Source organism: Carettochelys insculpta, chromosome 1 (assembly GCF_033958435.1).
Source record: "Carettochelys insculpta isolate YL-2023 chromosome 1, ASM3395843v1, whole genome shotgun sequence".
Classification (NCBI taxonomy): Eukaryota; Metazoa; Chordata; order Testudines; family Carettochelyidae; genus Carettochelys; species Carettochelys insculpta.
In genome coordinates, this window is record NC_134137.1 from 88,234,313 (window position 1) to 88,262,212 (window position 27,900).

A 27,900-nucleotide genomic window follows, 5' to 3' on the forward strand; every position below is an offset into this window, starting at 1 on the left:
AAAAGGTTCTATTGTAACAATGCCACACACTGCCTAGAGTCAATATTTTTTCTAATACTCCTGTCAAAATGAAACACTTTCAAATCTTGTGAGGCAGCTGAATTAGATGATGGGCAGGTAATTTATCAAAGAACAGTACAGTAACCCCTTGATTTAACAGACTAATGGGGGGAAGGGCTGTCCATTAATGCCAAAAGTCTGTTATATCTGAATGGTTATACTCTATGATGATGCACTGACCTTCCCAGCCCATCACTCACTCCTGTCCTCTGCCCGTCCTCTTCCCTTCTCCCCTCCTGCCCCATTCTTCCCCTCACACCGCCATCTCCCCTTCCCAATTATAAGTAGAGCATCTGAATGCTGGCTTGACTCCTTCCACCTCCTGCAGCTCTCACCACTGTGGCTCCTCCAGCCCCCAGCTCCTAGCTGCCCAGGGAAAGGTAGAGCATGGCTGCCCCTAGCCTGCCAGGGGGCAGTAGCCTTCAACACCATGGCTGCTGCTCAGCTCCATTACAGGCAGCGGTGGCCAGGCATGGACATGCTCCACACCCACGGGGCTGGGCAGGGGGGAGAGCTCCTGTGTCCCACCACAGCCCCCCTCAGCTCGTCTGGCCCTGGTGGCCCCAGCTGCTGTGGTGGCCCCTCCAGCTCTGGAAGCCCCAACCACTCCAGCAGCTCCTCCAGTCCCAGCGGTGGCTCTGGTGAGTCTCCGGCATTTATTTAGAGAGGGTGGAGTGCTGGCAGACAGCGTCTGTTCTAACAGGGTCTGTTAAATCAAGGGTTTTATATTGTTTAATTCTTTAGCTGTCCCACTGAAGATTTTAAAGAACATCCATTAAATATTCCAGTGTTCCACAGTGATGGGAAAAGTGAATTGGACAAAATTCACTTCCATTACATTAATATATTAATTATAGAGATATTAGCATTAATAAAGGTACAGCAAAGCTTTTATTGCATTTTAATTAATCTAAACAAAATTTGTCATGAGATGTTCTCATTACCTTTTCCTCTTTAGAGGTCAGTGTTATGTTAGTTATTACGTTAATATCACCTGAATTTCTAAGGTTAACATCTCAGCTGGCCAGACATATTGTATTATTCAAATTTAGGTAGTGAATAATAATTTGAGTCTGATGGGTGGTGCCAAAGTTGGCACCACAATAGTATTTTGTATATTTTAAGGAAAACATGTGAGACGTTAACCTTTTTCTACAATCAGGGGTCAGCAATTTTTCCAAGGAAGAGTGCCAAAATTTGACCTTTTGACTTCCACGTATGGTCCGACTGCTGGTGATACATTTTAAAGTCACTAACAGTCCTACTTACAACAGCTTAATTCAGAGATTTACCATTTAACTGGTGGTTGGTAGCATTAGCTGGTCCTTTGTTAATCCACTTTGAGCAAGCTCCTGGCTGTATGGGAGAGGAGGGATGGGGCAGAGCTCCCCTCTCACATATCGAGAAAAATCAGCTCGCATGCTACTCTTGACATCTGTGCCAGGGGTTGCGGACCCCTCACCTACATCATTAGAAAACCAACACATCATCTTTTGAACCATGTTTCAATTTTCAGACTGGCTACAAAGCTCTACTGAAGATGTGAACCTGATGCTATTAAACAAAGCAAATGTAATGACATCATGCAAATTGCTGCTAACGGCAATAAATAAATAACATGACTAAGTTAGTAGCAAAAGAACAAGAATTTAATTTAGTCTGTAACATCTTCCTAGGAGGATGTCTGTTTCCAACACTATACAACGTGAAAAAAGGATGAATAAATGGCTAATTAACTATATGTACAAAAATATAAACATCCTATCAAACATTTGTTGTAAAGATACCACCTATGACACACCTAACTGATAAAAATATGGTATCTGTGCCTTTATTTCTAATTATAAGAGAATGCCTTTAAAAAAAGTTGGTGCTCATTAATAGTGTCAGACTTGTATTTATTCACAGAACAGGTAAAGCATGAGCAACAGTAATTTCAGAAATACATACAGTGCTCCATCAACATGCCTCCACATTAATCTGGAGAACGACTAGCTCTAAAGGCAACCACATTCATTCACTCCTTAAGCTTTCAGAGAGACAGCAAGACTCAAGTAACTTATCCAGTGAAAGGCTGCCCATTAGCAATTTGGCTGCAAGTACCAACTCATAATTTACACACACTAAGAATAATTATCGCAGCTATCAAACAACTAATTAGTTTAGGTCACAGCCAACCTGAGTCCAGATTAATACCAGTGACCTATAAGTGAAAGGCTCCATATCTCACTTCGAGTCACTGCTGAGTCTGTAATATCACAAACACAAAGCTTAGAAAAAAAATGACTACTTGTGTTGCTTTTATTACATTCATTCTTTTGAGCTTCTGGGTCATCTGCTAGCAAACAGACATTTACTGATCAAAATACAAGTATCCTCATTTTAGAGAGCCAACAGGAAGTTTAACTATAATTCATATCCAAGCAGATAAGTGTAGACAAAATTAGTTCTACAATTATGTTGATATTCATACTTAGGTTTTTTCCCCATAGAAACAGGTGTAAGAAATGGATGAAAATATTACCATATTATATACAGAGTAATATGCAAGTGTTCAGGCTAGATATCCTTTATGAAATTTTGTAGCACTACAATGAATAAAAAAACTAAATGATTCGTGTAAAATGTTTATAGTGTATATACACTAAATCACAAATTCAATTTAATGGTCCTCCATTCATAACTCCTATGATGGTCTTAAGTCATAGGGAAAAAACACCTAGCTGGAGCTAATTTAAACACTTACTGAAAACCCATTTTATACAAAGTTTTAAAAAACATACTTCTGAGAAAATTACTTAACAGAAACTAGAAAAAGACGGTCATTGATTTAAGAATGACATTGTAAATACTTAGTAGCTGTGATCAATAACCTTTCACTTGTGGTATAGATAAGATATGCACAAAGAAATTATCTTAGAATAAGGCATAGGACAACTAGCTTTCATTCTGTTTTTTGGTGCACTGGCCTCCCTCTACTATCTTTTATTGCTCATCTAATTTGAAGTTTATGTTGCTTTTAAAATATTTCATTTTACAATTATCTACAACTGGACAATACCTTGTGCTCATGTATATTTTCAGCTTAATCACATGGATAAACTCTACCTCATAAAAACTAAGATTGCAAATTATTTTTAGTATTACTTTCAGACATGTTTTTAATTCAAGATTAGGTGATGAAAAGAAAGCACTGAAACTCAAATGCATGAACACTGCTTAAATAAAAAGATTTCACGTTATCTGAAGCTATCACTTTGTAAAAAGGAAATAAGATGTAAAAATTAAATCCCAGAGTGAAACTCTTTGGTTAGATTGTAAGTGCTAGTAATATTTCTAAATACAAGAGTCAGGACAATCAAACTGCACTTTTACCTTTGTAACTTCACATGCACCACTAAGTCCGTGAATGTTTAAGGTGGGCAAAAAGGTGTCATTTTTTGTTGTTGAAGCTTGAATATATAACTTATGTTTTAAAATTTAAGAAGTGCAAACTGCTTTACTACTCAGATCCTTAGCCACTTATTACAAGGAGCTTTTAAACCGTCATTCATTACAAAAGCTTGTGCTTATACAGTACGTCATTTTTCCACAGAAAGCTATAGCCACTTCCTCTGGCAGAGAAATGTCCTTATCTTGTTAAATTATATACAACAACTTCAGCACTACTTTAAGGAGGGGAAACGCCCACTGAAGGAAGCGATTGTTGCTCATGTTTTTGTTGTGGTTGTGTTTAGTTTTCTACCTTTTATTGAGACAGTATTTGTTATGCCTAGGAAGTGTTATTTAGCAGTGTGATTTTTTTCTAATAATATGGCTGCAAAAAACTGAAAATCAGCATTTTGTTGTTAAAGCCTTTTGAGGAAGAATTTCAGTTCACTGCTGAAACTACAGTGATTAAGTGACAACACTTAAGTCGCAAGCAGGATTCTCTTGTTTTTACAAGCTTGTTATCACTTCAACATCTAAAAATCACACTCACAAGAAACAGGCACTCTACCACCTCTCTGATCAGCCTGGCTTATGTCACACCAATCCACTTTAAAGGAGTTTAAGGAACGTGCAATAGATTTTATGTAGTTCCTATATATGGCAACTTTATGCGACACTAAGGTTATTACACCACCTATGAAAGTTATGATTCACAAGCATAAGTTTTCAAAAAATTGGTGCTTTATATCCTCAGTAGAGAGGATAGACATTGCTCTTCCAAGTAGATTTAACAATTCAAGTGGTTGGCAATCCAGAGTACTTGGTCTGGTAGCTGTCATCGGCCTTCTTCACCAGCTGCACACCCTTGATCCAGTTCAAGATCTTCAAAGTTCAGGACTTTGGAGAAGGATAGAGGTGGAATAGGAAGGGATAGGGAAGTAATTGGTGCTGGTGGGTCAGTCATCTCCACCACCACGACCACACCCACATGCTCTTCTTGGAGGAAGGAAAATCAGAGCACGGGGGCAGCTGTTCCCCTCACCAGACTGCTCCTTGGTAGGCAGTTTTAATCTGGGCAGGGACAAGGAGGTGAAGTTAAAGCAGGGAGATGGGCGGGGAGGTCTCTGCCCCACCACAGGGGCACACCTCTTGGCAGTAGGGTAGGGTGCCTAGTTGGTGGGGACAGAGGAGGGAGTGGCTGGGCCTCTCACCCTCGGGGCCTGGGGGCTGGGGAGAGGACGAGCAGTTCCCAAGGGCTCCTGGGGCGCGGCCCACAGCGGGCAGGGCGGAAGGGGGCGCCGGGCCAGGGGGCGCTGCGCGCCAGCGGCTCAGTCCCTGCAGAACACGTACTCGGTGTAGCTGGTCCAGATCTTGTCGTCGGCGGGGCCGCCCTGCTCGGGGGCGAAGGCGCAGGTGCCGGTGGAGGAGCAGGCGGCCATGCGGAAGCCGGCCTCGGAGAGGCGGTCGAAGGCCTGCTCCAGGAAGTTGAACTTGAGGTAGTAGCGGGCGGTGTAGCGCTCGGGGGGCCGGTCGGGGTCGCGGCTCTCGTTCAGTGTCTCGCCGAACACCTCCTTGGCCAGCGCCGTCTTGCCGCACACGGTGATGCGCGCCACCCGCCGGAACTTGGCGTCGGCCTGCGCCTCCCGCCCGATGGTGTAGGAGCCGCGGTAGCCGATGGTGATGTAGCCCGAGCGCCGCCCCGCCCCGCCGTCCAGCGACTGCGACGGGGTGAGCAGCGGGCCCCCGGAGGGGCTGCGGCTGGAGGTGGGCGACGGGGCCGAGGCGGCGCCGCCGCCCTCGGGCGGCTCCGCCTCCAGGTAGCCGAGCAGGGGCGGGGGCTCGTCAGCGCAGAGCGAGCCGTCGCGGAGCAGGGCGGCGGGGCGCGTCCCCCCGCCGGCCACCCCCCGGCCTTGCGCCAGGCGGCGCGCCAGCTCGGGCAGCTGGAAGTACTCGGCCTCCCGCTGCAGGCGGCTGCGCTCAGGGAAGTGCTCGGGCAGCACCAGTTGCAGGTCCCGCAGGTAGTCCAGGATGTAGCGGAAGAGGAAGCCATCGCGGTCGAGGAAGAAGCGGCCCTTGCTGTCCCGGGGCAGCTCGCCGGGCTGCTGCTGCGAGAACATGCGCCAGAGCAGCGAGTCCCGCACCGACACCACCGTGCCGCGCCGCGTCACATACACCTGCCCGCCCACGTTCAGCTCCACGATCTCCGGGAAGGCGGACGAGCCCGCCGCCGCCGCCGCGCCCGGCCCGGCCGCCGGGGACACGCCGCCCCCGTTCGGCAGCCCCCGGGCGCTGTCCGCCAGCGCCATCCCGCAGCGAGCCCGCCGCCTGCCCGCCCGCCCTTGCTCCGGCGGGTGGCGGGGAGCAGCCGCCTGGCCTCCCGCGAGAAGGGCCGCCGCCTCTCGGCCCCTTTCGGCGTCCGCAGCTCCGAGCCCCGGGCCGCCTCCCTCCCTGCCTGCGGGTGCGGGCAGCCGGTCGCTCTTCTGGCCCCTTCCCTGCGGCTGCTCCTTACGCCCAGAGCCGCCTCGCCGCGCTTCTGACCCGGGTCCTGGCCGCTGGGCGAGCCTCGCCTCTCTGGGTCAGGCGGAGAGGCGAGTCCCCGGCGCTCGCGGCGGGGCCGTGTTTATGTAGCGCGGCTGCACCTCGCAGGAGGCGTGGGAGGGTGGCTGGGAGGCAGAGCTGAGCGCAGCGACTCTTCCTCCGACGGGGAGGAAGGGGGATGGATTTACGCTGACGGACCCTCCCTTCCCCGCTGGCCCCGTCCTAATCCTCTGCAAAGCCCAACGACTTTTCCAAACGGGGCTCTGCCGGCCTGAGACTAGTCACTGGTGGGAAAATGTTTGTACTTCGGCTCAGTGGTTTTATTCCTGTAAATTTAATCGGGAGAGTTGGCGGTTTACCTGTCACAGTGCAGGCAGGACTCAGCCTTGAATGGCTGCACGGGCTTTGGAAGTATATAGGGAAGTGTAAACAACCTTTAGGAAGGAACTTTAGGAATTGATTTTGGCTTGGTACTGCAAATAAAGCTGTTTCCAAATGCCCTCTGCTCCTGGTGAAAGATGTCCCTTGAGGTCAAATTTCTCTCCTTTTCTCAGGATTGGTGTTGTCTCACTTCCCTTGTTTTAATTTATTTACATTTCAAATGCAGAGTTGTGAAAATGAAGGGAGAAGTGTTAATGATGGTGAAGAAATGAATCCCATATCAAGTGGGAGGCTTGCTGCACTAGTGTTTTTAAAGTTTTGTCTAACTTTGTATCTATCCAGTCCACCCTGTTGAGATGGAAACCATGTTCCTCACTCACCCACCTTTTCACATTTTAAAGAAAATTTATTTTCTTTATGGACATGTTCTCTGTATCTTCATGTATTTCCTTCTAATCCAATGCACTTCCCTGGAGTTAAAAGACTTGCTCTCATTCCCATAATAAATGTCTGTTGCTTAAAATGGTGGCAACTGTGTGAAAACACTGTTGTGCCATCATCACTGAAGCAGGTTATAGTCCACAAGTAGTTTATATTGTTGAACAAATAAATTGATAGATTTTCTATTTTGTCACACTGATCCTTAATGTCATAACACACATTCAAAAAAAGCCAGTACTGAATTTCAGTACTGCTTCAAGTTAGTACAGTAGACTCCCCCAAGTTATGTGAGAGTTGTGCTCCTGCGCACCCTTGCGTAACTCAAATTTTGCACAAGTGGGGGTAAGCCTGGTTCCTGGCTCCCCTGGGCTTGTGGGAGCTGGGAAACTTACCAGCTCACCAGCACTGTTCAGTTTCCTGAACAGCTCCCAGAGCGGCAGGGAGCTGAGAACCGGGCAGCAGCCTGGCTCCCAGCTCCCCTGGGCTTGCAGGAGCTGGGAAACCTACCGGGGCTGGTCAGTTTACTGTTCCCCCTTCTCCCCCCGCCAGCCAAGTGCAGCTTCTCCCAGCTGGGAGAGCGTGGGGCTGGAGCGGAGAGCCAGCGGAGGAGCTGCGCTCCCACCAGCCCCTGGGCATCCCAGGATTTCAACTTGTGCTTAACTTGCATTAACGCAAGTTAAGCGCAGATTGAAATCATGCATATTGAGGGGTTACTGTACTATTCATGTCACATGAACGGGTGTCAAAATTGCCAGTTGTGCCATACAGGGAGAAGAATTTACAATCTTTTGCTCTAAGGCTCCAACACTCCAATGAATGAAGAATTTTCCTTGGCTGGTAGCTATAATGGGGGTATGTCATTGGCTACGTCTACGCGTGAAGCCAACATTGAAATAGCTTATTTCAATGTAGCAACATCGAAATAGGCTATTTCGATGAATAACGTCTACACGTCCTCCAGGGCTGGCAAAGTCGATGTTCAACTTCGACGTTGCGCGGCACCACATCGAAATATGCGCTGCGAGGGTACGTCTACACGCCAAAGTAGCACACATCGAAATAAGGGTGCCAGGCACAGCTGCAGACAGGGTCACAGGGCGGACTCAACAGCAAGCTGCTCCCTTAAAGGGCCCCTCCCAGACACAGTTGCACTAAACAACACAAAATACACAGAGCTGACAACTGGTTGCAGACCCTGTGCCTGCAGCATGGATCCCCAGCTGCCGCAGCAGCAGCCAGAAGCCCTGGGCTAAGGGCTGCTGCCCACGGTGACCATAGAGCCCCGCAGGGGCTGGAGAGAGAGCATCTCTCAACCCCTCAGCTGATGACCGCCATGGCGGACCCCGCTATTTCAAAGTTGCGGGACGCGCAACAACTACACGGTCCCTACTTCGACGTTGAGCGTCGAAGTAGGGCGCTATTCCTATCCCCTCATGGGGTTAGCGACTTCGACGTCTCGCCGCCTAACGTCGAAGTTAACTTCAAAATAGCGCCCGGCGCGTGTAGCCGTGACGGGTGCTATTTTGAAGTTAGTGCCGCTGCTTCGAAGTAGTGTGCACGTGTAGACATGGCTATTATGTCAGTCCTTGATTCAATCGCTAGAGGTTATCAAAATGGTAAACCAGAGGTCAATGATCTTTCTGAGGTGGAGTACTGAAATTTGACCTTTTGACCTCTATGTGCAGTCCGAGTGCTGGTGGTACTTTTTAAATAGCCCTACTTACAACAGCTCCACTAATAAATAAGTTAAGTTGCAGAGCTTTGCCCTTTATCTGTGGCTGGTGGGAGGAAGGAGAGTCCTGGCGTGCCGAAGTGGAGCTGGCATGTGCTGGGGGGGCAGATGCGCTGTAGGGGGAGGAGCTGGGCAGCCCTGGGGAAGCAGGACCTCCAAACACCTCTCTGGAATTAACCACCTGCATGAAGGATGATGGCAGCGATTAGATGAGGTAGCAAGACAGGGCAGAAATGGAAAGCAAGAGGGCTCGGCCACTGTGCCAGACATGGATAGAGGTGGGGGCAGATGGACTAAAAAATCGCTACTTTGGGGTGGGGGGGCAGAGGGGCTCAATCCCTCTCCCCGTGGGAGGGCAGGTGGAAGGCATGAAGGGGACAGAGGGGCTCATTCCCTGTCCCTGGAGGAGGTAGAGGCCGATGGCAGAGGTGGAGATCAAAGGGGCTCAGTCCCTGTCCCGGGGTAGGTAGGGGTGGATGGCAGAGGCGGGGGGATGGGACAGAGAGGCCCAGTGCCTGTCCCTAGGGGAGGTAGGGGCAGATAGTGGAGCAGGAGGTCAGAGGGATTAGTCCTCTTCTTTAGAGCAGAGGAGGGCAGATGATGGGAGGAGGGGTGGCACATGCAGCAGGGGGAGCAGCACTGCCCCACCTTAAGCTGGAAGGACCCATCCCCATCCCCATGCTCTCAGCAGCTCCAAACCTGCGGCCCAACCTGCCTGCTCCCACCCCTCAGCCGGCTAGCTTGCAAGCAGGACTCTCACATCCCTGCCTTCCCACAGTGGCTCTGCTCGCTGCAGTGTGCACCTGTGGGAACAGAGTGGTGCTTAAGGATATCTGTGCCATTGCTGCATGCGGGAGGGAGGGTGGTGCTGAGCTCCGGTTTTGTGTGCCAATTAGAGTAAGCCTGTGTGCCATTCTTGGCACGTGTGCCAAGGGTTGCTGAACTCTGTTGATTTGAGTAGGTGTGATATATTCCATCCTGTAGAGATTGGACGCGTAAACCAGTACTTTAATTATAAAATAAAACACATAGAGGATAATCAGGTGATGTCATAACTGCCATTGAATGTTGATTCATTTGATCAGGTTTTTACAGAGATATCTATGTATATTTCAAATACATTGGTTGAAACTTGCATTATGTTTTCTTTTCATTGTAAATGACCTCCACTGAATGTCATACATGTTGGTTTGTTGTCATGTGCCTTAAAAGCAATAGCAGAGATAGTCACTGCTTCCAGTTTCTCAGCTGTTCTCTGTGGGAAGTAAAAGTGCTCATTCTGTCTTCCTGCACAGAACTGAATAGGTGTGATGGTTTGAGGAGCATTGTAGCAGCAGCAGGCAATGCACTCTCTTGGTATCTAGAGATGTAAACTTGTTTTGGGCAATCATAGGTTTGGAGGTTCATTGATGGGGAAGGCATGAAGAAAAAAGAGATTTTACAGAAGATTAAAAAAAAAGAGTGAGTAGGGGGAAGTTAGCTGAAAAGGGAGAAATTTAACAAAGGAAAAGAAAAACAGTTAACCTGTTTTAGAAAGAAGGATTAATGCAAAAACTGGATGGCAAGGAAAATGCTCAAGTGACAATCAGAGAAATATTTTGGACTAAGAAAGGAATCAAGAATAGGCTTGGCAAAACCATCACTTGAAGTGAACAATATAACAAATCTAGTCTACAGAAAACTGAGACAGGCAAAAAAGTGGAACAAAGAAAACTTTTTAAGGCATTCGTACTACCTATTATTTGGTTAAAAACTTGACTGACTTAAGGTTGTTAAACCACCAGCAGATTCTCATTGTTGTTGATAATGGTGCAAATGTTAATCTTGTTTTATTTTAAAATGAAGAAATTACGATTGATTTCTGGTCTGCCAGCACTGCCATGGCAAGAACAGGGAAAGAGTCCTGATTTAAACTGATCTGCTACCCATGTAACTAAAATGGTTTTGATGTTATGAGAAAAAAGATGAAATGTATTCCTTATTTTACCTGTTTGCTGATTAGAAAGGGATTTATCTTGAAGTGTATTATAGGTTGAACCTATATGTCTCTCATCTGACATACTCCATAATCTGGCATGATTTTAGTTAGCTGAATGACCACTTGTCATGGGTGTTGCCTAGTTTCCCATACTCTCATAAAGTTTGTTTCTAGTCACCAGTCCTGACTCTCCGTGCTCTCTGATGTTATTTAGCTGTCATTTACCCCTTCATGTCTTCTAAGAGCCCAGTAAGTAGTGGAAGTGTTGGTAATGTGCTAGAAAATATTGACCTCCTGTCGTCCAGAAAATTCTCTCGTCCAGCAGCGCTCAGATCCCAAGGGCGCCGGGTGAGGGAGGTTCGACCTGTAGACCCATTTGACCCTGAGTATATGTACACTAGATTTACAGATGATGGTTTACTGGCAAGCACTTCAGGGAATTGACTCTCCTTTTCTTTTAACATTGACTCTCCTTTTCGTAAATTAGTACAGGTTAAACCTTTCTAATCCTGCACCCTCAAGACCTGACTGGTGCAGATGAGAGAATTTGCTGGACCACAGGAGGTCAGTATTGTCCAGCTCATTACTAACACTTCCTCTGTTTACTGGGCTATTAGAAAACATTTAGCAGTAGTAACAGCACAGAACATTGAGAACCAGGTCTGGTGGCTGTAAACAAACTTTATGGGACCACAGGAAACTTGGCCACTCCCATGATAAATGATTGTCCAGCTGACTAAAATCATGAGGGATTACGGATATTGCTGGGTGAGAGTGTGCTGGGTTAGAGAGATTCAACCTGTATCTTCCTATGCCACACCCTTTGTGCTTTGAGATGGTGTTCTGGAGATCCCACCAATTCATACTTTAAATTTATCTTTCCCATTGTAGGCAGTGTATTGAGAGCCTTGTGATTGAGCTGTACATCCTAAAGATGAAAACTCAATACTGACGAGCTATTTTTTACAACAGTGTTGGCAATAGAATATATAGATTTTCAAATATTTTAATCAGCATAATTTTGATATTTGAATCAACATACCTTTCAATAAACTGTGACTTTCTCCAAGTTCTAGTGGGCTTTAAAATATGTTACAAAAAACATTGCAACCTCTTTATTAGATTAATAGGGCTAGAGCACAACTAGTTTTTAGGCTTATCTCTAGCAGACACACAAACTAATCAGTTATCTTGCTCCCTCCCATTCTACCCCTTCTAAATGTTCATTGCTTCCAAACCTAGCATTTGCTGGGGAGCAACCTTTAACTCTTTCTCTGTGTCATTATGTAGCACTGTTTTTAGTACATGGTACACACTAAGGGAGTTCTACTAAACAAATTGTCCAGGTCCCTGGTACAGAAGGTACAATCCAGTAAAATGTAGTACAAATCAGTACATATAGAGGGTGTGGTATAAATATAAGTTAATGAAAGAGTTTTCTAAGGGAAAGCCTACTAATGCAGGTTGTATCACAAAAAATGGCCCATGACACAAGTGGTATTTGAAGCTTATCTCAGTGAAATAGCTATCATTTTATGTTACAGATGTGCCCCACATTGTGATATCTACTGCTATAAACACAATTGTAAAGCAGTGTCTGTTCAAAATATTATAGCGTCCATGTATTTTCCACGTAGGGTTGCTTTCATTGTCATAACTTATTTTCTACTAATATAACCTGAAAAGAAAGGGTCAGTAGTTATTTTAACATTCTCTTCACGAGTTAAAGCTGGTAAATCATGGGTAGGAATGGAGTATCATCATTTCTCCTCTCTTCTCCCCCAATTTGATCCATGTCCATGAAATGGAATTTGATTCCATTTCAGATAGGCTATTTTCAAATGGATAACAAATACATCACATTGAAGTCGCAGATACATGTTCAGTCACATGGTAATGCAACGCTGTTTTAATTTGAGTATTTTACACTCATCTCATTTTACATAGGAGGCACAATTAGAGTGTTAGTAGATGTAACACTTGAAATGCTGCATTTGGAACAAAATGCCTGGTTAGGAAATATGCATGATAATTTAAAAGAGCTAAACATGGCATCATGGACAGCCTGGGCTCTATGAAGATAAATCTCTGAACTTCTTTAGTCGTGCTGCGACCTGTCATTTCCGAATGAGCAACAGTGACTTAAAAGAAGATAGGCAAGTATTTTTGTTTGTTCTTGTTGGCCTCATCTCAGGACTGGCTGTGTACGAATTTGTGCTATTTTAATCTGTGTTCCAATAATTTTACTGGTTACATTATAGGAAAGCTGTCAAATCATAGTGATTAGTGGGAGTGGAGGTTAATCCTTGTCTCAGCACTTGAAAGGATGTTTGCATCAAGTTCCCCATTAACAGTAATCGTTAATAAAAATCAGAAGTCAAATTGTGTTCGGATAGCACAGAGGAAACTGGAAATCAAGATTGGTTTTTCAGTCTTATTCATAAAACAGATTCACCTATGATAGAGAAAGGGTAGCACCTAGTGGTGTGAGAGTCAAGTTGCAACCAAAATGGAAGTTGGCCCAAAGGCTCCAAACCAGTGAGGTGCACCCAAGGCTAGTGACTAGGTCACATGAGGGGGCCCTCCTTCATCTCAGAGCTCTGCAAGAGTGTTGTAAGCAAGATGGTCTCCTGGGATAGGGTAGTTTGTCCAACTGTACTTGTGTACCTAGAAATTGTGGGTTGTGCTGACTGAACTGTAGCAGCAGTAGTGGAAAATTATCTGCATATTCACTCCTTGTGTATCATCAGTAAAGCGTATTGTGTGGGTATTTATTTTTATCTGATGGCATATTGTCTGAAGGACTATTTCCATTACTTATGCATAAAACAGTCCCCAAATATTTTTATCACAATTGACAATCACCTGGAACTTAATAGTAGGCTGGAACAGCTCCTCCATCGGTACAGCTCCCATAGCCAGTCTGGGAGAGTAGATGTCAGCGCCAGAACATCAGCTCCCCTTGCAACCCAGGAGGAGAGAGGGTGTCAGTAGTCTGAAAGGTAGCACTTACAGCATCCCCAGTGACTCCCTGAATCTCTGTCCAATGTAAACCCACCAGATATTGAGTGTAATGCTCCAATCACTAATTAACACACATCAGATTTGTATTAACTCCGTCTAAACACCCTCAATGACCACCGGACAGAATGGGCACCCACCATCGAAGCCTCAGTGATATTTGCATACTAAACCTTCCCTCATCTATGTTACCTTTTGGGCAGATGAACAGTGAGGAGGCCCCTTTATAACCTTTAGCCCAGTGGTTACTACACTCACCCAGGATATGAGCATATGTCTACACATTAGACAGGTTTGCACTGGTGAGGCTGGAGCTAGCATGCTAAAAGTAGCAATCCATTTGTTTCTGCTCTGGAGTTCAGTCTCTCAAGCCCACTTGATACTCCAGGCTTGAGAGCGAAAGTCAGAACAGCAGCCTCATTGTACCATGCAGCTGGCTGCTGAGACTTGCCGCCAGCAGCAGTCTAGGTATGCTCTAGCAAAGTCAGATTTAATGCATTCCTCAGCCTGAGGAAATGAAGGGATTTGGACAATGATCTCCCACTGCTTACGCAAGTAGGATAACCACTGGACTAAGAGTCACACATATTCTCGCTGGCATATTTATTTATGCACAGGGGAATATCTTCAAAAGGAAAAACTGAAAAACCTATGCCAGGATATCCCAGCAACAAAGACATTCGCTGCAGACAAAGGGATGGAACTGAACCCATCTTCTATATCTCAAGTGCTGTAAACATTGGGCTAAAATTGCTGCCTCTATGGTATTTCTTAGACTCATCATTCTAGGAGAGAGTACAGGTTATAAATCCCAAACAGAATTATCCCCCAGTGCCTGTGAGCCTAAGCCCCACATCACTCTTTCATTCCCTATTGGCTACCTAGTGCGTGAAAATTGGTGACAAAATCAAGATCACTAAACATATCTGATTTAGGGGTTCACTCAGATAATTAGGCAACTAAACTGCCTTATCTCTACCTGCAAATAGTTGCAGATGCAAAAAGGGAGGCCAGTTTCATACCAGTCTATGCTATAGTGTATGTTGGCATAATTTACATTGCTCAGGGATGTGAATTAACCATTTCTGTGAGCAACTTAAATTACACTGACATAAGAGCTTGTGCGCACAGCACTGTGTACGCGGGAGTGCCTCCCCCCACCAACATAATTTCTGCCATTCATAGAGCTGTCATTCACCGGGAAGGTTGTCATATAGCATCTTCACTAGATTCTCTGCAGCTGCATCAGTGCAGCTCTGCTGCCAGAGCACTGTATTTGCAGGAATGGCCTCAGCCTCTTCATGCCTGTATATGTATGTGCACAAATGCATGCCTGTGATATGTGCCACCAAATGACATTTTATTGTATGTCACTGCTGCAACTTATTATTAGTTGGAGGGTGTTTTGTTAAAGGAAAGGCCCTGTTATAGTTTAACTTTCAGTTTTTATGTGAATGCTAAGTTTATGTAAATGCTGAACTGACACCCTGGAAAATGGAATCCTTTGCTCACTGACATTTTTTTAAAAATGTGCTACAACCATACATAAAGCAAAAAACAAATCCATTCATCTTTAGCACTGGAACAAACTAGGAACATTAGGTCACATGGAGACAGGATGAGATTGCAGGCTGGCTTTTGGTAAGAAGAAAGATTATCTAAAGGGCAGAGGCTGAAAATGAAGCTTGCAAGGAAAGTGACAAAAAGATCAAGGGATAAGAAAAGAGCCTCTTGTGAGAGCTGGAAAAAGAAAAGTCAAAAACAAAACAGCTGAGTGCAAATCTCTTTTTTTGTGTGGGGGGTGCAGAGGAGAAGAAAAGAAACAACACATACAAATTAGAAACAGAAGCATAAGTGTAGCATGTTGTCTACACACTCTTGCACCATCTTCTGTCTTTCAAAAGCCACCAGAACCTTGCCAGAGAACAGGTACGTCCAGTGCTGTAACTAGCTATTTTTGCGCCTGAGGCAATAATATAAAATTGTGCCCCTCATGTTTATAAGTACATAGTAGTTATAGAAAAGGAGAAAATAATAAATAATAAATGATAGATAATAAATGATAACAAAACACATTTATTTATTATATTTATGAGGACCTCACGCCTGCCTAGGACCTGAACACAACAGCTGTATAGAATCTGTCTGGAGGTTAAGGAGCAGGTGCAAAACATGCCAAGGCAGATGCAATTGTGGAGAGCACCTTGCCTGCCCAGGAGAAATGGGTAGGGCAGGAAGCACAGTAAGCACCAAGTGAGCTGGCTGGCAGAAGTTACAGTTGCAGAGTAATTGCATTATCTGGGAGGGGAGACAGCGAATTGGACCCATACTGACTATCAGAATGACCCTGCCATAAGTCAGTTACTGGGACAGATAATTTGTTTAAGGGATTCAAGCAAGGAAGGGATTGAGCACTGTTCCCGGTGGCACCCTGGGGAGGAGCATAAGAATGTTTTCTTCATGTTGGGTGTAGTGAGGAAGGGCATTACCTACCCCAACTAGAGCAGAGGTCTGCAACCAAAATAGTGAGAAGAGCCATTTTTTCAAATTTAGTTCCTCACTTGCTTCACCCTTGTTATGGCCCTGGGTGCATCTACACTAGAAGCATCTGTCTACAGAAGTTACTGTTGGAAGAGATGTTCTGACAAAACTTCTGTCAACAGATCGTGTCAACATGAAAAACAGATCAGTCTTTTGATAGGCTCTGTTGACAAAAGGCCCCCAGAGTGTCTACACAGCTTTTTTGTCGACAGTTTCTTTTTGTCAAAAGCCCTGGTGGGCTAGTCAGTTTTCCAGCTCCTGTAAGCCTAAGGGAGCCAAGAACCAGGTTGCAGCCTGGTTCCCATCTCCCCTTGACTTGTGCGAGAATTTGAGTTACCTGCAACCCTGCGTAGCTTGAGGATTTACTGTGTAGTTATCAAAGATGTGCTCTTGTGGCAGCTTTATATTACTTCTGTTGTGTAATCAGCCTGTCATATGACCTCTCTCCTCCATTGTTAAAGGTCAGCTTCTGACCTTACATATGCATATGAAATTTCTCTTGACTTCAATAAGAAGCAAGTATCTATGTGAGGGCTGAGTTTGGCTCACTGTCTTTGAACAGAAGTAACTGGCAGTATTTGTTAAAACAGTTTACTTTTATAAGAAACTTCTTGACACAGTACCTTGTTGCTTTTATAGTGCTAATTTTTTTCATCTTTTAAAGTAAACACTTGCACTTTCCTCTTGGTTTAGCACTTATGAGTACATGCTGTGAGTGATAATAAGATTTCCCATAGAAAGAATGATGGAGTGGGGAGAGACCTGAAGTCCTAAATGTTATCTGTTAAAAGTTCACTAGATCAGTTCTTAGGCCTATCACCTTGTCTGTTGTAGTATAGAATGAGGTATGCTCCAGGCATACGGAGTAATAAAGAGCAAGGAGGTCCGCAGAAACAGGAATAGAGGTTTCCCTAGCTAGATGTGAAGGGGAAGTCTTTTAGACAGATTTCAAAGAAAAAGATTTTCTAATATGTTCTTAATAGGAAGAGTCTTGAACTTTTAAAGTGAGTTCAGCAAAGGATTGGTTGTGCTTCAGTGGTATACAACTTGTGTGCCAGCAATAAATTTGCAAAGCAATTTGAGACCCTTCAGGATGATAATCCTATATAGAAATTGTGGTGACCAATTGTATAAGCCAAATTTGATAACAAAAAGAGCACTATATGGCTGGTTTCCTCAAGCTGAACAGGACCTTCTCTGTGTGTAACCTTTTACCATCCACTGCACAAAGCCACAGGTTTGCCGGCATTGCACTTCTAGAGAATAACATTTTGGTTCACATACCCAAAGTTGAATACTGACAATAAGTGTATTGAGTATTCAAACTGTATAGATCCCACCAACTTAAGTTAATAATATTCTTTTCAGGCATTTCTAGCTGTGCTCCTTGGGTTTTCTTGTAGGATTTGTGCTTGTCTTGTGCAGTTCAGTATTCAGCCTTTCTGTTGTCCCCAGATACTAACACCTGATGCTATGAACAGCGCCAGGCCTCTGTAATGATCCTAGGTAGAAATTTTCCAAAGTCAGCTATGTGATTTGGCCACAAAAATCCCATAGAAATTAATAAGACCTGTGTAGCTAAATCCATTAATCAGCTTTGAAAATCTCAACCTTTGTGAAAAATAGAGATACCATAGTTACTTAGAGAACTCATGAAGAGTAAGAAAGTATAATTAATGATTTCTATACCTAAAGAATTTGCTTCTCTCACCAGAACTAAAAGAGCATCTTTTGTTTCTTACTGTTAGTGGTTGTGTACTCCTTCAAACTATTCTACTGGAGAGTGGGAGAATAACATGTTCATAAACATATGAGAGTGCTTGATGCATTCTACCTACTAGTGCTACACACCCAAATTAACCAGAATGTCTGGTATGTTATCTTCCATCCTTCCAGTGCCATGCTGCAAATCTGAATTTCCTTGTCTGTTATGCCAATGAATTAAAAGTCTCCTGTTTCTAAAGAGTTTTAAAATATTATATTTATTTGTTTAGTACCAGCAACGTGCTCTTTTACTATTTCCTTCTGAACATTATGGCCACATCTACATTAGCAAGTTCTTTCAGAAAATCAGACCTTTTTTGAAAGAATGCATTAAGCATCCACAAACAAAATGTGCTCTTTTGATCCAAAATCAAAAGACGCAGTTCTTCCAGAACCCCTGTTCCACTCCTGGGCCAGGAAGGCTGGCCGTGTCTACATGTGCACGCTACTTCGAAGTAGCGGCGCCAACTTCGAAATAGCGCCCGTCACGGCTACACGTGTTGGGCGCTATTTCGAAGTTGAAATCAACGTTAGGTGGCGAGACGTCGAAGTCGCTAACCCCATGAGGGGATGGGAATAGCGCCCTACTTCGAAGTTGAACGTCGAAGTAGGGCACGTGTAGACGATCTGCGTCCCGCACCATCGAAATAGCGGGGTCCGCCATGGCGGCCATCAGCTGAGGGGTTGAGAGACGCTCTCTCTCCAGCCCCTGCGGGGCTCTATGGTCATCGTGTGCAGCAGCCCTTAGCTCAGGGTTTCTGGCTGCTGCTGCGGCAGCTGGGGATCCATGCTGCATGCACAGGGTCTGCAACCAGTTGTCGGCTCTGTGGATCTTGTGTTGTTTAGTGCAGCTGTGTCTGGGAGGGGCCCTTTAAGGGAGTGGCTTGCTGTTGAGTCTGCCCTGTGACCCTGTCTGCAGCTGTTCCTGGCACCCTTATTTCGATGTGTGCTACTTTGGCATGTAGACGTTCCCTCGCAGCGCCTATTTCGATGTGGTGCTGCCCAACGTCAAAGTTGAACATCGATGTTGCCAGCCCTGGAGGACGTGTAGACGTTATTCATCGAAATAGACTATTTCGATGTCGCTACATCGAAATAAGCTATTTCGATGTAGTGTGCACGTGTAGACGTAGCCGCTGTGTCTACACTACACCACAATTTTGAAAGGCTAAATTTCGAAAGGTACATACCGAAAGATCAGCTTTTGTAAGATCACGTATACATGCCCAAAGCGGATTGCATCTCCGATCCACTCTTTCGAAAGATTGCACGATCCTGTCAAAAGAGAGTATCTGCACAGCAACAGGCGCCCTTCCCAAAGAACAAGCCAGGAAACATCATGGAGGGTGTCATGTGACTGGCAAGCCCTTCCAGGGCTCGATGCCAGCTGCTCCTTCAAAGGGCCCCTCCCAAGCACTTCGACCCTGCACACGGCAAGGGCTGCTTTGCTACACACCAGTGCAGACCCTGTGCCCAGAGCGAAGGCCTCCTCGCACCCACCTGCATGGAGCCCCTGCAGCTGTCTGGCAGGGACCCACAACCCCTCCCAGCCCTTCCCATTGAGGTCCTGCAGGCCCTCACTGCAGGGCACTGTCCACCCTCTGTCCCTCCCCACCCTTCCCCCCTGGAGGGCAAAACTGCCAGTGCCGGAACAGGCATGCAAGGGGGTTTGGCATTATCCGCCCCACTGGGATTTGCCTGTGATGAGGATGGCTTGCTAAGCGGAGACTTCTGCCTCGAGAAAGTACCGACCGTGAGTCTCTGAGGCACACCAAAGAACGTAAGAACATAAGAACGGCCATACTGGGTCAGACCAAAGGTCCATCCAGCCCAGCATCCCATCTGCCGACGGTGGCCAATGCCAGGTGCCCAGAGAAGGAGAACAGAAGACAATGATCAAGTGATTTATCTCCTGCCCTTGTTCTGAGGGCTAGGGCACCATACTTTATCCCTGGCTAATAGCCATTTATGGACCTAACCTGCAAAAATTTATCAAGCTCTTTTTTAAACCCTAATAGAGTCCTGGCCTTCACAGCCTCCTCGGGCAAGGAGTTCCACAGGTTGACTGTGCGCTGTGTGAAAAAAAATTTCCTTTTATTAGTTTTGAACCTACTACCCATCAATTTCATTTGGTGTCCCCTAGTTCTTGTATTATGGGAAAAGGTAAATAATTTTTCTATATTCACTTTCTCCACACCGTTCATGATTTTATATACCTCCATCATATCGCCCCTCAATCGCCTCTTTTCCAAACTGAAAAGTCCCAGTCTCTCTAGCCTCTCCCCATATGGGACCCGTTCCAAGCCCCTAATCATCTTAGTCGCCCTTTTCTGAACCTTTTCTAATGCCAATATATCTTTTTTGAGGTGAGGAGACCACATCTGCACGCAGTACTCAAGATGTGGGCGTACCATAGTTTTATATAGGGGAAGTATGATATCTTTTGTCTTATTATTGATCCCTTTTTTAATAATTCCTAACATCCTATTTGCTTTACTAACTGCCGCTGCACACTGCGTGGATGTCTTCAGAGAACTATCCACTATAACTCCAAGATCCCTTTCCTGATCTGTCGTAGCTAAATTTGACCCCATCATGTAGTATGTGTAATTTGGGTTATTTTTTCCAACATGCATTACCTTACACTTACCCACATTAAATTTCATTTGCCATTTTGCTGCCCAATCACTCAGTTTGCTGAGATCTTTTTGTAGTTCTTCACAATCTGTTTTGGTTTTGACTGTCCTGAACAACTTGGTGTCATCTGCAAACTTTGCCACCTCACTGCTTACCTCATTTTCTAGATCATTGATGAACAAGTTGAACAGGATCGGTCCCAGGACTGACCCCTGGGGAACACCACTAGTTACCCCTCTCCATTGTGAAAATTTACCATTTATTCCCACCCTTTGTTTTCTGTCTTTTAACCAATTCCCGATCCATGAAAGGATCTTTCCTCCTATCCCATGACCGCCTAATTTACATAAAAGCCTTTGGTGTGGGACCGTGTCAAAGGCTTTCTGGAAATCTAGGTATATTATGTCCACTGGGTGCCCCTTGTCCGCATGTTTATTAACCCCTTCAAAGAATTCTAATAGATTAGTTAGACACGACTTCCCTCTGCAGAAACCATGCTGACTTTTGCCCAACAATTCATGCTCTTCTACATGCCTTGCAATTTTATTCTTTACTAGTGTTTCTACTAATTTGCCTGGTACTGATGTTAAACTTATCGGTCTATAATTGCCAGGGTCTCCTCTAGAGCCTTTTTTAAATATTGGCGTTATATTGGCCGTCTTCCAGTCATTTGGTACCAAAGTGGATTTAAAGGATAGGTTACAAACCACTGTTAATAACTCCGCAATTTCACATTTGAGTTCTTTCAGAACCCTTGGGTGAATACCATCTGGTCCTGGAGACTTGTTACTATTCAGCTTATCAATTAATTCCAAAACCTCCTCTAATGTCACTTCAATCTGAGAGAGTTCCTCAGATTTGTCACCTAAAAAGGCTGGCTCTGATTTAGGAACCTCTGTAACATCCTCAGCCGTGAAGACTGAAGCAAAGAAATCATTTAATCGCTGCGCAATGGCACTGTCTTCCTTGATCGCTCCTTTTATATCTTTATCGTCCAAGGGCCCCACTGCTTTTTTAGCGGGCTTCCTGCTTCTAATGTATTTAAAAAACATTTTATTATCGTTTTTTGAATTTTTGGCTAGCTGTTCCTCAAAATCTGTTTTGGCTTTTCTTATTACATTATGACACTTAATTTGGGAGTGTTTATGTTCCTTTCTATTTTCCTCATTAGGATTTGACTTCCATTTTTTAAAAGTTGCCCTTTTCTCTCTCACTGCCTTTTTAACATGGCTGTTAAGCCATGGTGGTTCTTTGTTAGGTCTCTTACTGTGTTTTTTTATTTGGGGTATACATTTAAGTTGGGCCTCTAGTATGGTGTCTTTAAACAGTTTCCATGCAGCTTCCAGGGATTTTAGTTTACTCACTCTACCTTTTAGTTTCTGTTTAACTAGCTTCCTCATTTTAGTGTAATTCCCTTTTTTGAAATTAAATGCTAGAGTGTTTGACCGCTGCGGTGTTCTTCCCAACACAGGAATATTAAAAGTTATTATATTGTGGTCACTATTTCCAAGCGGTCCAGTAACAGTTACCTCTTGGACCAGATCCTGCGTTCCAGTCAAGACTAGATCGAGAATTGACTCTCCCCTTGTGGGTTCCTGTACTAGCTGCTCCAAGAAGCAGTCATTTAAGGCATCAAGAAATTTAATCTCTGAATCCTGTCCTGAGGTGACATGCACCCAATCAATATGGGGATAATTGAAATCTCCTATTATTACTGTGTTTTTTATTTTGATAGCCTCTCTAATCTCCCTTAACATTTCAGCATCACTATCACTGTCCTGGTTAGGTGGTCGGTAATATATTCCTAGTGCCATATTCATATTAGAGGAATGAATTGTTATCCATAATGATTCTATGGAACATTTTGATTCCTTTAGGATTTTTGCTTCATTTGATTCTATATTATCCTTCACATATAGTACCACTCCGCCACCCGCACGACCTGTTCTGTCTTTCCGATATAATTTATATCCCGGTATGATAGTGTCCCACTGATTGTCCTCATTCCACCATGTTTCTGAGATGCCTAGGAAACTGCTAGGAAGTGCAGGAACCCACAGGGGTCGACAAGGGGCTTTGTCACAGAGGCCTTCGGGAGGCCTTCACTCAGGAGCCCCAGTGACCCTCCCTCAAGTACCCTCATCCATGACCCCCTGCCACACACCCACCCTGCACCACTGCCCTCCACACATTCACCACTCACCATTGCCCCAGCACTCACGTGGGACACTGGGGTGAATGCAAATAAACTCTTTATTTGTTATTCATTGTAAAACACTTCTAACTTCACAAAAATGCACCTCAAATTAAACTTGTTTAACACTAGTAAATAGTTAGAACTCTGTTCCAACAAGGGGTTGTATGCGGGGGCGAATGGGGCCAAACCATATACAATGGGGAGGGTGGGGGCAACAAACTTGGAGTGGGGGTCCAGGGGGAGGGGAGCCCTTATTACTCCATAAGTATAGAAGGCCATGACCCACACTGGGTGCATGGGCCCCTCCGGCCCCAGGTCCCCCTCGGGGATGGGACAGGGCAGGGACTGGGAAAATAGGGGAGGGAAGGGGGTGCTGTGGCCACCATCTTGGCAGGGGGTTCATGGGGGGTTGGGGAGGGCAGAGAGTGCTGTCTCCCCATAGCCTGCAGTGGCGATGAGCCACTGGGCCAGTGTGAGCCAGGTGGCTGGGGGGAGGTTGGGTGGGATCAGGGCAGTGAGGTCTGGGGTCACAGGGGTCGGCAGGCAGACTGGTGGGGGGCAGCAGAGGGGGTGGCAGGGAGCTGGTGGGTGGGGGGCATCAGGGTCAGCTCTAGGAGGTGCAGCTGGTCACTCTGGGGAAGATCAGGCAATGCTCTCAGTCCACACCTCCCACCACCAGGCCCTATCCTCTTGCTGCATGTGGAGCCACTGCCTCAAGACAGCAGTCTGCTCCCTGATGGCCATGGTGTGGGCGACTGTTGCCTTGTCAAGGTCCCAGCAGCAGTGACAGCGCACCCTCCGGCCCTGCCTGTGTCCGGGCCCCAGGGATGGGGGTTCCCTGGCCCCCTGGGTGGCCAGTGTGGGGCTCCCATCTCCTGGGATGGGACTTTCGCAGACCTCATATGGCAGAGCTGTGAAGTCCTGACACCTGGCCCTGGAGGCCCTGCTCAACACACCCCCAAGCCGGCCCCCAACCCGCCATCCACTGGCCCAACCACCTTTGGGTCTCCTGGGCAGTTGGGGGGTGCCGCATGCTTGGGGCACATGCCAGGTGCAGTCCACCCCACCATCTCCTTCTCTGGGCATGCTTGTTGTGGTGCTGTCAATGGGAGCAGGTGCTGAATGCAGCACATGGCCCACTCTGTGGGCCAGAGGACATGGCCGTCCAGGATGCATCTGGACAGGTGCCTCCCTCCTGGGGCTTGCTCACTGCCAGTTGAAACAGGGGAGGGCACCCCCCAGCCTGGGATGTCCGAATCTCCAGTTACCTGCCTGGGGGTCCAGCAAAGACGTCAGGGGAGGCCCAGCTCAAAGTTGCTTGGCTGGAAAAGCCAGAGGGGACAGCAGTCACAAGGGGGCACTCCTTGTCCAATGATGCCTCCAGCTCCTCTGAGTGATTGGGCAGCAAAACTGAGTGATTGGGCAGCAAAATGGCAAATGTAATTTAATGTGGGTAAGTGTAAGGTAACGCACATTGGAAAAAATAACCCAAATTACATGTACAACATGATGGGGTCAAATTTAGCTACGACAGATCAGGAAAGGGATCTTGGAGTTATAGTGGATAGTTCTCTGAAGACATCCACGCAGTGTGCAGCGGCAGTTAGTAAAGCAAATAGGATGTTAGGAATTATTAAAAAAGGGATAGATAATAAGACAAAAGATATCATACTTCCCCTATATAAAACTATGGTATGCCCACATCTTGAGTACTGCATGCAGATGTGGTCTCCTCACCTCAAAAAAGATATATTGGCATTAGAAAAGGTTCAGAAAAGGGCGACTAAGATGATTAGGGGTTTGGAACGGGTCCCATATGGGGAGAGGCTAGAGAGACTGGGACTTTTCAGTCTGGAAAAGAGGCGATTGAGGGGCGATATGATAGAGGTATATAAAATCATGAACGGTGTGGAGAAAGTGAATATAGAAAAATTATTTACCTTTTCCCATAATACAAGAACTAGGGGACACCAAATGAAATTGATGGGTAGTAGGTTCAAAACTAATAAAAGGAAATTTTTCTTCACACAGCGCACAGTCAACCTGTGGAACTCCTTGCCGGAGGAGGCTGTGAAGGCCAGGACTCTATTAGGGTTTAAAAAAGAGCTTGATAAATTTTTGCAGGTTAGGTCCATAAATGGCTATTAGCCAGGGGTAAAGTATGGTGCCCTAGCCTTCAGTACAAGGGCAGGAGATGGATGGCAGGAGATAAATCACTTGATCATTGTCTTCTGTTCTCCTTCTCTGGGGTACCTGGCATTGGCCACTGTCGTCAGACGGGATACTGGGGTGGATGGACCTTTGGTCTGACCCAGTATGGCCATTCTTATGTTCTTATGTTCCTCCTCCTGGGTCCTGGCTCAGGACCCCGGCTGCTCCTGGCACGCCGTCTCTGTCTCTGTCTCAGGCCCAGCTGTGTCCATCAGGGACTCCAGAGCAGGTGCCTCCTTGGAGCCGAAGAGGTGGCCAAGGTCCTTATAGTGGGGGGCAGGTGGTGGCCCCTATCCCCTGAGCAGCTAGCTGAGTCTCTGGCCCGGCAATAGGCCTGCTACAGTTCTTTTACTTTTGAGCGGACTTGCTCTGCCATTCATTGGGGGGTGGGGGCGCAGTTGCTGAACCCCGTGGAGAACCAGGTGAAAGCCACAGTGTTCCTGAACTGGCCACTTGTGTGCAGGAGCGCCTCTTTGTCCCCCCAGAAGCTGAACAGATCTTTCACCTCGGCCTCACTCCAGGATAGGACCCTCTTTTTCTACCCCGTCCACCTGGGATCCCTCTGGTGGGTCAGAGGGAAGCCTCTCAGGGACACAGAGCTCCTGGGAACTCGTCATGAGGCCAGTGGGGTGCCTTGCTGACCTGTAGAAGCAGCTGCAAGGCGTGTGGCTGGGAGCTCATTTGCCAGCACACTCTCAGCTTCCTGCATGGGCTTTCTGGGTCCTTGTAGCTTTAAACACAGCCAGAGCTGGAGACCATAGAGCCCCACTGGTGCTGGCAAGGATGTCCCTATGCTCCCACTGGCTGGCGCCATGGGGACCCGCTCTTTTGAAAGAGTGGCCCACGGAACGTCTACATACGGCCTCTTTCAAAATTTATTTGAATGGCAAAACAATTTCGAAAGGTGTGCTGTGTTCTTCTGGAAATAATTTTGAAAGTGAGCATTGTGTGTGTAGATGCTCCACAGGATCTTTTGAAATTAGCCACCCTTTCAAAATTATTTTCAGAAGCACTTGCTAGTGTAGGCACGGCTGAAGAGCGCCTCCTTTTAAAAGCTTCTTTAGAAAAAAAGCATGTGTAGATGCTCTGAGGGCCCTGTTTTCAAAAGAGCAGTCCTCATGGTGGTGGATTTTTCCATCCCTGTACCATTCCTTCAAAAGAGCAGGAGCTGTGTGGATGCTTTCTATCGAAAGAGTAGATTGATCTTCAATCCACTGTTTTGTGTGCGGATGTGCTCTTTTGAAAGAAGAGCTTCTGGAAGATCATCTTACAAAAGAGTGCTGTAGTGTGAATGAGGCTTGTGATACTTTTCATATGGTCTTAGGGTATGTATACACAACGGCCTTGTTTCGAAATAGGCTATTCTAGAAGAGCAGGCAGTCTGACTACTCTCTGTTGACAGAGCAGATTGCTCTTTTGATCTGCTTTTGTGTATGGACGTGATCTGTTGACAGAAGTTTTGCCGGAAGATCTTTTCCAACTAACTTCTGTCGACAGACCGTGGTACCATCTGTGCTGGAGATTGTTTAGCTTGCAGTTCTCTGAGCAAGAGGTGTTGCAATCAAAAGTTAGTTCAGGTTTGACACTGGGTTCTCTTGAGTACAAAACATGCTGACAAGGTAGCTGTTAACCACAAGCAATTTATTGCTCTGACCAACTCTAGCAATAAATCCTTGACTAAAAAGCAAAGTATGATAGAAAGCAGCACTTATGTCCCTTCTGCAAGCTGGGTACCCCGGTTCAGCTGTGGACGAGCAGGAGTTATGGTCACTGGTCCGAGGCGCTGGTACTGTGGCCCATCAGTGAGGTCTGATTTGCCACGGTTTCTTGTGCAGTTTATATACGGTTTTTCTGCCTCGTCATACAGTTCCATTAGGTCACTCATTAACATTTACAGTATTTCCTTAGCTGTCAGTTATTGATCTGTTATTGGTTCTGTTACTTCTTGTTCTTTAACCTTACTTACGTGTTTACCACATCTCAGCATACAAGATTGTTGCATGTTTGTGCCCTTCCTCTTATTGCTATCTACAGATTGTTCTGCTACAATGCCACCACTTATCTTGTTTGGTAGTTTTTCTCTCAGGCTTGTTCCTGACTCATTAGACATGAGAGGAGAGGGAGAAGGCATGCCTCACCATCCCTATACTGGCATGTACAAAGTTCTTCTGCAATTAACCACTATGTTCCACCCCGGGTGGTATGGCAACGCACCTCACCGCATTATGTTTTTGATCAGGGTTCCAGTTGTCCCAAAAGGACCTGGCTGTCTACCTGTTGAGCCAGTCGCACTGTGCGGTGGGCTAAATAACGTACATAGCATGTTAGTATAGTGATTGTAATACAAACTGTTACAAAGCCTAATAATACAATAATAATAGGATGCAGAACAAAATTAAATATGCCGGTCCAGGAGGGGCTGTATCCCAGGAATATATCATACCAGTTGCGTCCTGACACTGACTCTATTTCAGCTGTGAGTTTAAGGAGTTTTCCCTTCTGGTGTATTATGTGGAGGCTGGATGCTTTTTCATTTGCAAAGGCTCCCTCATAATGCGGGATCATTTTATTAAGGGTTTGAATCTGATCCCACACAGTTTGCCACTTTGGTCCTAGGGACAGAGTCCAGTTTGGGGGGAACATTTTGGCCAGGACCTCAGATTGCTGATATACTGGCCTCACATAAATGTGGCCTCCGGCTTCCAGGGCAGAGGCGTTACATCTGCACTCACTGATGGGGGGCAAACTGGGGGTTTGGTCACTCCAGTCAACAGTGATGGTAGACACTACACAAAGGCACCCCACGTGGTTAGTGAGTGCCACAGTGGTTTGATTGAATATGCCATCCGGGACACATACCCCCACAGTGTCAATTTCTAGTCTGCAGGGATCTAGAATCTGATGTTTAGAAGGACACATCCATTCATTTTGGGCCCACTGCTCATAGCCTCGGTGATCTAATAACTG

The 27,900-nt window shown here is 46.0% G+C and overlaps 1 protein-coding gene across 1 annotated transcript; it reads right to left on the bottom strand.

The window, feature by feature from the left end:
- Window positions 1-1,691: 1,691 nt before the first annotated feature.
- KCTD12 (potassium channel tetramerization domain containing 12) lies at window positions 1,692-6,635 on the bottom strand. The gene has a single exon (XM_074988995.1). It carries the CDS (start codon window positions 5,796-5,798, stop codon window positions 4,821-4,823), a length of 978 nt encoding a protein of 325 aa, XP_074845096.1. The 5' UTR covers window positions 5,799-6,635; the 3' UTR covers window positions 1,692-4,820.
- Window positions 6,636-27,900: the final 21,265 nt, after the last annotated feature.